This window comes from Camelina sativa, chromosome 18, assembly GCF_030686135.1.
Source record: "Camelina sativa cultivar CO46 ecotype springtype chromosome 18, ASM3068613v1".
Classification (NCBI taxonomy): domain Eukaryota; kingdom Viridiplantae; phylum Streptophyta; class Magnoliopsida; order Brassicales; family Brassicaceae; genus Camelina; species Camelina sativa.
Window position 1 is genome coordinate 13,727,187 of NC_141897.1, and position 13,333 is coordinate 13,740,519.

The 13,333-nt window shown below is 35.9% G+C and overlaps 3 protein-coding genes across 3 annotated transcripts; 2 read left to right on the forward strand and 1 right to left on the reverse strand.

The window, feature by feature from the left end:
- Positions 1 to 1,497: 1,497 nt before the first annotated feature.
- Positions 1,498 to 2,883, forward strand: LOC147922885 (uncharacterized). Its single transcript, XM_087497825.1, has 3 exons — positions 1,498 to 1,661; positions 1,805 to 2,409; positions 2,531 to 2,883. Exons 1-3 carry the CDS (start codon positions 1,498 to 1,500, stop codon positions 2,881 to 2,883), a joined length of 1,122 nt encoding a protein of 373 aa, XP_087353951.1.
- Positions 2,884 to 4,815: 1,932 nt separating this feature from the next.
- Positions 4,816 to 6,597, reverse strand: LOC104761010 (uncharacterized). The gene is made up of 7 exons (XM_010484028.3): positions 6,342 to 6,597; positions 5,973 to 6,038; positions 5,785 to 5,898; positions 5,655 to 5,708; positions 5,523 to 5,573; positions 5,262 to 5,426; positions 4,816 to 5,173 (listed from the first exon to the last, which is right to left on the reverse strand). Exons 1-7 carry the CDS (start codon positions 6,513 to 6,515, stop codon positions 5,024 to 5,026), a joined length of 774 nt encoding a protein of 257 aa, XP_010482330.1. The 5' UTR covers positions 6,516 to 6,597; the 3' UTR covers positions 4,816 to 5,023.
- A 2,255-nt stretch (positions 6,598 to 8,852) lies between these two features.
- LOC104761011 (high-affinity nitrate transporter 3.1) lies at positions 8,853 to 10,055 on the forward strand. The gene is made up of 2 exons (XM_010484029.2): positions 8,853 to 9,157; positions 9,327 to 10,055. The coding sequence occupies exons 1-2, from the start codon at positions 9,007 to 9,009 to the stop codon at positions 9,806 to 9,808; spliced, it is 633 nt and encodes a 210-aa protein (XP_010482331.1). The 5' UTR covers positions 8,853 to 9,006; the 3' UTR covers positions 9,809 to 10,055.
- The last annotated feature ends 3,278 nt before the right edge of the window (positions 10,056 to 13,333 follow it).

The following is a 13,333-nucleotide window of genomic DNA, read 5'->3' on the forward strand; positions in this document are numbered from 1 at the left end:
GTACCGTCAACTTACCATCTCTGCCTCAAATTCCCGACCACCACAGGGATCTGCACGCTCTACGACGATCAGAGGATGACCCAATCTTGTTCCGTAATCGAAAAGAAACAAAGGAAAGAGGAGGGCGCATAGCAATTACATAGCGGGGACCATCTCACCGGTCCCCATAAGCCGGAGCGAGACCTGCTCAAGTCTCCGAAGTATCGGATCATCCAGGCAAACATCGACCCTTCGGACCCTTCACGAACTATTGGCATCGGGGCCGAACTGGAGGACCATATAAAGATAAAGCTCATCGTCTTCCTGCAATCTTGATCCTCCACATTCGCTTGGTCGATAGAGGACATGGTCGGGATTAGCCCCGAAGTCATCTACCACAGGATCAACGTCGACCCCACGTTCAAACCAATCAGGCAAAAACGTAGGCGCTTGGTTCCAGATCGGGCAAAATCAGTCCAAGACGAAGTCGAGCGACTACTCAAAGCAGACCAAATAATGGAGGTCCAATACCCCGATTGGTTGGCTAACCCAGTCGTGGTCAAAAAGAAGAACGACAAGTGGAAAGTCTCTCTCGACTTCCCCGATCTCAACAAGGCGTGTCCGAAGGATAGCTTGCCTTTGCCGCACATAGACCGTCTCGTCGAGGCCACACCGGGGAGCCAAATGCTCTCGTTCATGGACGCCTTTTTGGGATACAATCAGATCGCCATGTGCTCGACGGATAGCGAAAAAACAGCATTCATCACAGATAGGGGAACCTACTGTTACAAAGTCATGCCGTTCGGACTGAAGAATGTCGGGGCAACCTACCAATGGTTGGTAAACATGATATTCGCTAACCTGCTCGGGCGCACAATGGAGGTCTACATCGACGATATGTTGGTCAAATCTTTGATCGCATATCAAAACATTTAACACCTTGCCGAATGTTTCGACATCTTGGACCAATTCTAGATCCAGCTGAATCCGACGAAGTGCACATTTGGGGTCACATCAGGCGAATTCCTAGGATACATCGTTACCGAACGAGGAATAGAGGCAAACCCAAAACTGATTGAAGCTATACTTAGACTGCCTTCTCCAACTAACAAACGGGAGGTGCAATGCCTGACCGGTCGGATCGCTGCTCTAAATCACTTTATTGCCCGATCAACAAATAAATGCCTTCCTTTCTATCAACTCCTCCGAGGAAGCAAGGATTTTCATTGGGACGAAGGCTGCGAGATCGCCTATCGACAGTTGAAGGAGTACCTGACCAACCACCCAGTGCTAGTCAAACCTGAGGATGGCGAAACGTTATACCTCTACGTCTTGGTTTCCGGTTCGGCAGTCAGTGGCATATTGGTCTGAAACGACCGCGGCGACCAAAAACCAATCTTCTAAACTAGCAAAGCCCTCAACGATGCGGAGTCACGGTATCCCACGCTAGAAAAATTGGCCCTCGCTGTGATCGTAGCCGCACAAATAATCCTCCATAGCCCCCTCCAATCCGGACGTATGGCGAAATGGGCGGTCGAATTGAGTGAATACGATATCGAATATTGTTCTCTTCCAAGCTTGAAGTCACAAGTTCTGGCCGATTTCATCACCAAGTTGTCGATGGTTCATCGTCTCATAAAGGGTCCGGCGTGGGACTTATTCTCTGATCTCCCACCGGCGAAGTACTTGAGCAAACACTAAAACTCAACTTCAAAGCGTCAAACAACGAAACGGAGTACGAAACCATTCTTGTGGGACCTCGGTTAGCACGAGGACTCGGAGTAAAACACCTGAAAGTTTTCTGCGACTCCCAACTGGTTGTCAGCCAGTTTAGTGGCGAGTTCGATGCTAAACACGAGCGAATGGGAGCATATTGTCTGTTAGTCAGGACACTATCGGGGGAATTCGTTTCTTTTTCTCTAACAAAGATCCCGCGAAGCGAGGACGTATCAGCAAATGCTCTTGCGGTCGTGGCGAACTGCTCGGATCCGGATTTGCGGCGCACCATTCCGGTCAAATGCATCGAAGCACCCAACATCGACCCAGCCAGCCTAATCTCCGTCATCAATGACGATTCGGTTCCGATGGAAGTCGACGAACCAAAAGAGGACCTGACGGATGTCACGAAGCCACCCGATGATTGTCAAATCGAGATTAAGCTCTACATTTCCGACGGAGTCGTTCCGCCGGATCGATGGGCAGCCCAACGTTTGAAAGCCCGAAGTGCCAAATACATCCTCTTGGATGGAAACTTATTCCGTCGCAGTTCGTCCGGGATACTCCTTACCTGCGTTGGTCGCGAAGAGGCCGAACGAATCATGATGGAAGTACACGAAGGTGACGGTGGTAACCACTCTGGCGGATGGGCACTTGCCTTAAAAATAAAAAAGGACGGTCATTTCTGGCCAACCATGATTGCCGACTGTGAAGGTTTCTCGGCAAAGTGCGAAGCTTGCCAGCGTCACGGACCGATGCGACACGTCCCGTCCGAGCTGTTGAATACCGTCACAGCTCTGTATCCTTTCATGCGCTGGGCCATGGACCTTTATAGGACCTATGCCGCCGTCAAGATCAAAGAAGTTCATCCTTGTATTAACCGATTACTTCACCAAGTGGGTAGAAGCGGAGGCGTTCACTAAGATTCAGTCTTTAGACGTGACCAATTTCATATGGAAAAATGTTATATGTCGTCATGGACTCCCTTACGAGATTGTCACCGACAACGGCACGCAGTTCACCTTGCTCATTACCAGGCGTTTCCTGAGCAAGTGGCGAATTCGTCTCAGTACCTCGACTCCCCGATATCCTCAAGGGAATGGTCAAGCCGAGGCCACGAATAAGTCGATCATCGATGGACTGAAGAAACGACTCGGGCGAAGAAAGGGAGCATGGGCAGATTCCTGAACCACGCCATACATCCGACTCGAGCGACCCGACTCGCACGTCTTAGAAGATTCTTGAACCGCCTTTCTATCTTGCTGTTTTGTGTATTTGGGTTTTCCTTCGGATATTGTATTTACCCTAGGGTTTATGAGTAGCCACCAAAACATTTTCTGAGTTTGTAATCAAGATTTCTCTTAATCTATTTAGTTTTTGCATTTGATTTCTTCTACAAAGTTGTTTATCGCATCTCTATCTATCTAATCATGCTTGATTTAATGTTTTCTAGGTTTGTGTTCTTGATTATGATGTTTTCTGGGTTTGAGTAGTGTTAGTGTTCTTGAGGATGTGATATATTAGGTGAAGAATCGTAGTGTATAGGGTGTTCAAGCTTAGATTTGTGTGTCTCTAATCAATTGGAACTAGGTATTAGACATTTGAGCACCTACCAAGTGTTTGATGAAATGTCTGATCCAGCTAGTGCAAGAGACTTACATTCCTAGCCTAAGAGATTAGTTATCAAGCATGTATGTTGACGTGAATGAACTTTTTTGTAATGCCTGCTTGATCATGTTTCTCTAGCGAGAGTTAAGTTTGGAAGTGATTGAGTCTGAGTAGTTTCTGTCAAGAGATTGGATTAACTAAGTTGTGATGTTCATTGTCTAGGGATAACTTGATTGTGCTATGTTGAACACTCTGTAAACTAGGAGACTCCGCCTATATCAACTACTCACATCCTAAAGACCTCTACCTTACTAATTGTTATTTCATTCTTGAGACTGTTTTGGTTCTTGTTGTTTAGTTCATACTTGACTCGTTTTAGCTTTTACTTACGCATGATCGCTTATTGCCTTGTATTTTATTCATGTTTTGCATTTTGATCCTTTTAGGTTGACAGACAAAAATCTTCTCTTTAAATTAGCTTGACTTGTGATATCTTGATTGGATCTTGAATGACTAACATTATTTCATTTGGATTGATGATATCTAGTGTACTGCATTAACATGATAGTACTGTAGGATAATTGATAGTAAAATCCTAGTTTCAAAAAGGATCCAACAACAGAAACAACTTGCAATGTTAGTTTCAGACGAGGAAATCAAGTGCGTCGGTAAGTGTAATTCTTTTTTAAAAAACATTCATCGTTAGTGTTGAAAACGTTAGGCTAGTTGTAATTAATTAGAAAAAACTAAATCACTAAATTATAGGATCCGTGCTATAGCACAGATTGAAATTTCTTTTATTTATATTATAATTTTAGAATAAAATATGATTCCGAAGATCACGGTTAATGTTAGGACTTTAAAATTTTTTAAAATCAATCATATAAATTATATTTTATTCTAAAATTATAATATAAATAAAATAAATTTCAATCTGTGCTCTAGCACAGATCTTAATCTAGCATTAAGGTTTAATTTTTAATTTTTAATTTCTGAATAGGATCCCAAAAATCACGATTAATCTTGTTAAATTAGCGAGATTTGAGTCATTTTTTATGATTGAGAGTATATTTTTATCTCTTTAATAACTTTTTTATTGATGTGGTTTATCAATAAAATCTGTGGAAAATAAATTGTTAATATTATGATTCTAGATATTTGGAACCATATTCGTGATCTTTCAAAAATAAAGTTTGGAATATCTATGAACTATCAATTTGGAATAACCCGTTTAAGATTTTCAGTTACAATTAAGTTTTTATTTGTTACAATTAATATATGGATTAATTTATAATCTATGTTTAATCTATTTGTAACTATTTATTAAAATTATAAAATCTACCAAAACAATGTTATGTATTTCCGTTTTATTATAAAGGGATAATGATGTAACATGACATTAATTTATAAGATTATTAACGTTAGTTTTCTATTTTCTTTTTGGTAAGCAATCTCTTACTTGATTGGTGTTCAGTTTTTCTAAATCGAATGATATAATTAAGTAAAAGATCATATAAAAATGATTTATGTTTTAGAAATTTGAGATTAAAGATCATAGTAGACACATGCTTGAGTTGTAATAAAAAGAAAATTGCAATGAAAATTAATTTGTTCCCCCAGTTTGCTTGACATACAAAAAAACCTCCCGCTGATGAAAAGCAATATCGTCGAGTGTGTTTAGTCAACCCAATGACTTTAACTACAATCATTACAAGCCGAGTTATTGTGACGAATCATTATTTGTCTTCCCAAAGATTTTGGTCGAGTTAACCCACTTCTCGAAGCCATATCTTGCGTTTTCGATATATGCCTCCAAGGTAACTTGTACTTTCTCCAAGTGTGGTTTCCCTATGGTCATAACTCGGCTTACCTAGAAAAATAAGACTATGTTCACAACAATGTTTCATGTAATTTCAAAAGAGAAGCAGACGATTGAATAAAGATGGAAACATATTAACCTCAAGATAGTCGTATGAAATGTCGAATGCTTGGATGAGATGTGGGGTCAGAGCCTGCTTACACGTATGGAACAACTTGATGGACTTATCGGTGAAGTATTGAACGTTTGGCTCGAGATAGATGGTTAATGTCACATACGCATCTTTGATGCTTGGAATCCATTTCTGTGAATTCTAAAGTTAATAAGAATAAAACACAAAGAGCTTCTCTTTTAACGGAAACCAAAAACTTCCAGGGTTAATTCTGAGTCCAACACTAACCTTTTGAAGAGTTCGGCTAAGATGTTGATTCCATAGAGTCATAATATATGCCTGAAACCATTGAAAAAGAGGGTCTTATAAAGATTAATCACTAAGATTGTATCGATGTCATGCACCTTGTTTTAGAATTACCAAAGTTTTATTTGGGACTAGACCAAACTTAGACAAGAGCCACTTCCCATCGATCTGTACACAAGGCAAAAAAAAATATAGTAAACTTTTGAATATATACATCAAATCCCAAAGACACCATGTTCCTTACATTTTCAAGCTTTGAGCTAAGTTCCGCAACTTTCTTATCCGCGATTTCAGCTCGAGTTTCCACTTCGAGACTCCTCTTGCGTTGTACTTCCACTTCTTGTCGTAGTTCAAGTATCTGCCAATGCAGAACTGAATTGAGGTAACAAAAAACAAAAATGAAATAATACACAACTCAAACTACAAACCAACCTGTTTCTGAAGTTCATAATTGTTTCCTCCTTCTGCTTCACTTGCGTGCTTCACTGGATTCTCAGTCTAAATAAAGCATTAATAAGTAAATAAGTTTCTTCGACATACATATTTTAGACAAATAAATCAAAAACAGAGATGAATCCAAATCTCACTTCAAGAGACAACCACATCTTATACACGATGCAGACATGCAGCTGAGTAATTGTAAAGTTTTTTCAAATTTGGGAAGAAACAAAACGTTACAAAGTGATATCCTTTTGCAAATATATTAAACCCTAAGAAAACTCAATTTTCTTTTCTGAATTTCTCATAAAACATACAAAGAAACATTTACATAACTTCATATGAAATCCAATGAACCGTTACCTGAGGAAGAAGCTTCTTCGTTATCGGTGTATAATAGTAACAGAGAAGAGGTACGAGTAACAGAAACATGAGTGACTTAGAATACGCCATTTTTGGAGCACTGGAAGATAGAGAGTCGCCAGAGACAGAGTGACAAAGCGTACCCAAGTCACATAAATTAAAGGGGCTTCTCATCTTTTCTTTAATTACATATATCTGTTAATCTACTTTTAATAAATACTACTATATAAATGGGCAATTTACATTATAATTGTGATTGTTTTGTATAAAAATGCAATTGCAAATACAGTATGTGCGTTGGGCTAATTATGCAATTGCGTTACATTTACAAATATGTGGGCAGATTAATTACAGAGTTTTTCAATTATATTTGTGATTTTATTATTTTTATATAGATGAAAATGCACATTTGAGGTAGTCCTGAGACGGAGCCGGATATCCGGGATTTTTCAGGGTATCCGAATCCGGCTTCACATGAAACATGTCGTCCTATTAACATTCCATGTGTCAAACTAAAGATATTTTGCATGTTTTGATGAATCAACTCTTGAATAAATGTGTCGTCGTAACATCAATCTTAATCCGTTTGCGAGATTTTATAGTTCTCTTTTCTTTTTGATTAATTTAAAATATTTTGATTTACATAATGATTTAATATTTTGAAAAAAGAAAAGAAAAAATCAAACAAGGTGAAATATGATGATTAAAAACCAATTCAACTGGATATGATTTTTTAAGAAATTTAATTTAATTGGCTGTTAAACATGTTTTCGTGAAATTATTAAAGGATTTTGGGAAAAGATAAATTTGAAACTAATTAAAATCATTTAGTCATGTAAACCAAATCTAAAACAAAATTGAGAAATGCCAAGAAAGCGAACTAAAACTATATGAAAAGCTAATTTAATTGAGGCTAAAACAAATAAGTAATGTAAAAAAAATTATCAAAAAAAAAAAAAACAAATGAGTAATGAAAGTGAGCCCTCAAGGACTTTGGATAATTGAGTATCATATTTTATGTCGCTGCTTATTGGCTAAAGCAACACTGAGCAAGTCGATGAGCATGGTCGGCAGGCTTAGCTGATGGTCAAAGTTCTTGATGACTGAATTAGGCTTCTGTGTTATATGGGATATTGGGGTGTGAATTCGAGAAGTAAAGAAACATAGTAATGTCAGATTAATAGATGAAGTTGACTTTTGTATCTAAATTGGCACTCAGTCAACACAAACTTGGTTTCTTTTCTTTTCTTTAAAAAACAAAAAGGGGCTTAAATTAGACATATTTGAGGTTTTCTTTTACATATTGATCATGTTTGCGTGTTTTTTTGGTATATATTTTCACCTTCCCTACGATGGTCTCTCAAGACTAGATTTTTTTGTGTTGTCCAAACGGATCGGATCGTTGGCAAATATGTAAACTAAATAGTGCTTTTAGATGATGAGATGTGTTGTGATTTTTTTGGTGTAATCTCATTTGACTTTTAGCTGATATCCTTTTGGTCAGAGGAGCGTGCGCTTTGCCTTACCGAAATGGGCATGTTCCTGCGTCGTACGAGAGAATGCAAAAGGTGAGCATATCTGCATATATATATGGCTCTGTTCTTTTTCGTGTTGTTGGATCAGCAACTGCGACACGTTAAAACGACAGCAATAACATCAATCAAAAATCAAAACGACAACGGCAGTGGCAAGATGATGACGCGGACGTGTTTATTAGAGAGAGAAAAAGTGTTGCGGGGAAAGAGAAGAATCGCCGGATTTTCCAGCGACCGTTGCAGCATCTCATTTCAACAGCACAGCGACTCTTATTTACAACGGCAGCGATGCTTATTCATAACAGTACCAATTTTCCTTGTTTATTTTTCAGTCGCAGTCGCTCATCCAACAACTTGAAAAAGAACAGGGCCATAGTATTGCAGCTTTAAAAGCCTTTCACTACCATATACGGACGTAGGACATGTTGCCTGGAGTATGTCGGGAATATTAATAATTTGTTATCTTCTAACGGTAGTTCCGGCAAACATTATCCACATATGATTAATATTGGTTTTTGTAGTTGAAAAATCCTCAACTATGATATATATTACAGAATTATAGAGGTGTAAAAGCTATTAGTCACAAAAAGAAGTTTCAATTACACCAAAGTGTCTTGCTCATTCCATACATTATTTCTAGAAAGAAAAAATCATTCTCTAAACGATTAGTATATTTTCTGAAGGATTCATAGAAAAAAGTGGATACAATTAGAATATGTAGAGTATCTTATAGCGATGTGTCAAGGAATATTTAATTGTTTGGAATCTGAAACTGAATTATTCAGTTGCTAAATTATAAAACTAAAACTCATATCTCATCCTTTGGCATGTTTAGGAGCCATCTCAGCTGGACGAAGACAACACAGACACTTGTGCCAGAGAGGGAACACAATCTTCCCAAGTCTTCCAAAGGGTAATCTCAGACCAAACCGTTGACTTTGTCCTTATTAATTGTTTATGCTAACCCCAAGATATTATTTGATCCAAGGATATTACCATAAATCACTATATAAAGACATAAATGTGCACCCCACTTTTCTTATCAAACATAAAAGTCAGCAAAACACAGAGGCATATTCCTCTTTTCTTCATAAGCCTTGATATCTTGGTATTCAGATTCAAGGATATCCATGGCGATCCAAAAGATCCTCTTCGCTTCACTTCTCATATGCTCACTGATCCAATCCAGCCATGGGGCAGAAAAAGAAAGGCTCTTCTCCGAGCTTGAGAAAGGTTCACTTGAGGTCACCACTAAACCAAGCCGAGAAGGAGCTGGTGTCGGTAAGTATAATTCTCTTTAAAAGACATTCATGATCATTAGTGTTGAAAAAGTTAGTTGTAATTACTTAGAAATAAGTGAAAAATAATGATGTAACATGACATTAATTTATAAGACTATTAATATACATCAAAAAAGGCTGATCAAAGATGGATATGTGGTGGTTTTTAGTTTTGGATGCCGGAATAGACAAGATAAGCATTACATGGAAGCTAAGCTCCACGGGGTCTAAAAAGGAGGCTGAATTTAAAACCATTAAAGTAAAGCTATGCTACGCTCCACCTAGCCAAGTTGACCGACCATGGCGCAAGACCCATGACGAGCTCTTCAAAGACAAGACCTGCCCACACAAGATCGTGGCCAGGCCTTATGACAAAACCACTCAATCTATTGACTGGATCCTTGAGCGTGACATCCCCACCGGAACCTACTTCGTTCGTGCCTACGCGGTTGATGAACACGACCATGAAGTTGCCTTTGGACAAAGCACGAACGAAGCCAAGACGACCAGCCTCTTCAGCGTTCAGGCTATCAGTGGTCGCCACAAGTCCCTAGATATTGCTTCCGTCTGCTTCAGTGTCTTCTCCGTTTTGGCTTTGCTCGTCTTCTTTGTCAACGAGAAGAGGAAGGCCAAGATAGAGCAAAGCAAATGAGTCTGTTTACTTTGCGTGTTTGTGACGTTGAACCCCTAAAAAAAAGCGTTGACTTTGAACTTTCTTGTTTACCAATTGCTTTTGTCTTGTTGCTTACTTCTTCCCTATGTATTTTTTTTTTTCATGTGTTTGTACCATTACGCCATTCATACGGAGCAAAACTAATCCTACGGTGGTGATGCGTTGTGTGATTTCTGTATTCTTATATACTTTTTGATATATATTCTTACACACTTTGTTTCACAAAGTTTCGAATTTGAAAGTTCTATGTAAATCGTATTCAAAATACCACAAATACAATTCAGCTATTACTTTGTAATAAAATTCATAACTATTAAGTATTAATAATAGTTTTGAAGATGGAGACATATCATGTAAAAATATATATAATTTCAAAATACAATATATGACATTTCTTTTTTCCCTTTAACAAAAGCAAACAAAAAAACAAAAAAAGACTTCTTGCAAAGTTGGAAAGAGATGGAAAGAAACAATTAATGTTTGTCGTCTAAACCTGAAAATTTGATATGCTTATTAAATTTAAAAAGTGATAAGCATGATGAACTGCTGACAGCGATCCTGATCACCATTAAAATCTAGTTTGGGGTTACTTAAAATGTCAAATATGTCGACACATAGTGAAGATTAATAAAGACAATTGTAATAAAATATGATAGATGCACTGACGTCAGTTAATGTGTTTATGATTATAATATATTAACGCACAAATGCATACGTACAATGAGGCAAAAATGTAAATATATAGCTATCGTTTAATATTTCGTTCATGCAAAAGTCATTGTTACGCTGTCTGATTAAAATATGTAAATTGGTTCTCTACAAGAGTTGTTGCCCACCGTCTCCTCTCATCATCTACCAAATTGAGCCACTTGTTGGGGAAACCAAAAGGTCATGTCATAATCAATAGGGCTTATCAATAAGCTGTGCTGGTTATTACAAAATTGCATACTAGCCGATCGAATGACGAAATCATTATTGTGTGGTTTAGTATTATACTATTATCAGTAAACGATACATTGACTTTCGCATCCTTTAGAAGTGGTGGTGGAACCCATTCCCAAGAGACATGGAGCCAAACAAGCCACGTTCACATGGTTAAGTTCTCTGTACGGAGGTAGTACCTTTTTTATGGTCAGCTAAAAACAAACATTATACTATATTTTTATATTTTTCTTAATTTTGCTATATATCTTTTGAACAATGAAAAAGGAAGAAACTGCCAAATTGGTTTTGCAAACCTTATCTTATTAAAAATATCAAGATATAAATGAAACAAAAAAATATATGAAAAGAAGAATGTATAACTGAGAATATGCGGCGACGTGACCCGTTAAGTTGAGTTCAGTTTCCAATCGTTATCATTTTTCTATTTTTTGGAAATAATAAAATGATTAAACCAATGAAAAGAAAGATATATATTTTTTTGAATTTAATGTAAAACTATATTTAAAAGAAAAATATACTTTGTTACAACTGGTGCAACGTTTGTTTAAAAATTTTAAAACTAAAAAATAGACAGAATATTAGAAATATAGAACTAAAGCAAAAAAGTTATTATCGGAATTGCAACCATAGTTGGTATGCTTCATCATAACGGTGATCTCCCATCTTCCTGATTGCAGTTAGCTAAGAAAGATATATTTTCAAAAGATAAGAATATCCCAACTTTATTGTATATATGATAACTCTAAACAAAACAAATAGTAATATATATGTATATTACACACATATACAGTTTATGTGTATTAATATTAATATATTATACAAAGTAAGAAAATAATATAGACATGATAAAAATAGATTTATATACTTTATGTCTATTTATTGACAAAAAAGCGAAAAATAAATAGTAGCTATCCACTTCACTATAGTTAAATTGTCAAACCAAATGCGCATGCACATATTTGGCCAAAGTCAGTCTTGGTATCCGGAAGTAACTTTGTTGTCTGATCAGACTGGTCTTCACTCTTTAAATCCCTTTCTATGTGATTTTTGTGATATATATATATATATATATATATATATATATATATATATATTTTGTTTTTGTTGCTTTAAAACAGTTGCAAAGAACACCTATATAAAAAATGTTAGTCATTCAACAAGTTATCATTATTCATGTTTAATTGTATATAATCAAGTGTGTGAAAAATATCCATAATGATTTATCTTTTGAAAGAATTTTTGAGCATGAAAAGTTGTTAAATCATTTAGCGATATAATATTAATGAGAATAATCCTTAAGTTATGATTTACATCAGAAAACCTATTTGTGTCGTGATGATTACATGTGGTATTGGAAGAAGATGTATATAAACACATGTAAAGTTTGTGTAAGATGTAAGACAATTACTTAAGTTCTTAACTAATTTACCTCTAAAACTCACCTTAAATTGTACGACAGTTACTTAAGATCAACCTTTTGAGATTTTATTGTGATTATTATTCTTCTAACGATTAATGGACATTTAATTTTGTTGTTGGAAAATCTAGAATCATAACTCTAATATGTAATTCTAGATAAATAGCATGATAATGACTCCAATTAACCAGACTCGAAAAATAACTTGATCTGGATTTTAATGAAGAAAGATGTTTTCATCACATACATTATTATATGATTTACCTTTGAGATGATTTTGTTGTACTTGGCAAAGAAGAATTTAATTATTTCAAAGAAAATCACAAATTCAAGTTTTAAGATAAGTTAAAAAAATCATTTATCCACAAATATTTGAATACTAGGGATGGATCCGCACATACGTGCGGAATTATGTTTAATAAAATATTTGAATGAAGTTTTAAAAATTTGTAATAAATTTCACTTAAACCTTGATCGGATCCGCACGTACGTATGAGATGATATTTGTAAAACAAACTTAATATACATTTTAAGGCATGATTGGTTTAAACGCAATAGTTGCAGGAGTTTGTGAAAGCGAGCATTTGCAGTTTGAAGCATGATTCAGCGGTTTTAAAATAGGTGCGTTTCTTAGAAATCTAAGACCGGTTGATCAGCAAGTAAAACAATAGATGATGAAAAAAATATTATCAAAACAAATACAATTTATAATTATAAAGCTTTATAAACACCAAAAACTATATTTATGAAAAAATAGAAAAATCGAACATGAATAATAATGATTAGATAATTATTCAAAAATTAGAAAAATAATTTTTATAGTGAAATACAAATAATTAATGGTACGAAAATATATTTAGCATTAATATATCCCTACATCTTGATGAAATGGAAGGATAATAATAATCTTGACTTAAACTATCTAATTTAATAATCGTGAAGTCTTCCATATTATAAATTTAAAGTGAAGTCTAATAATCTATCCACGATCCGAATAATATTAGACCGGGTCATGTAAGGTCCGCGTCTTTTTACGCGATCAGATTACCAGTTTGTCTCTAAAAAAAATTTTCCTTGTTTTTCTGATTTTTTTGACGTGAGGGCATTATATGGAATCTCGTTTTTTTTACTTTTTTTATGCC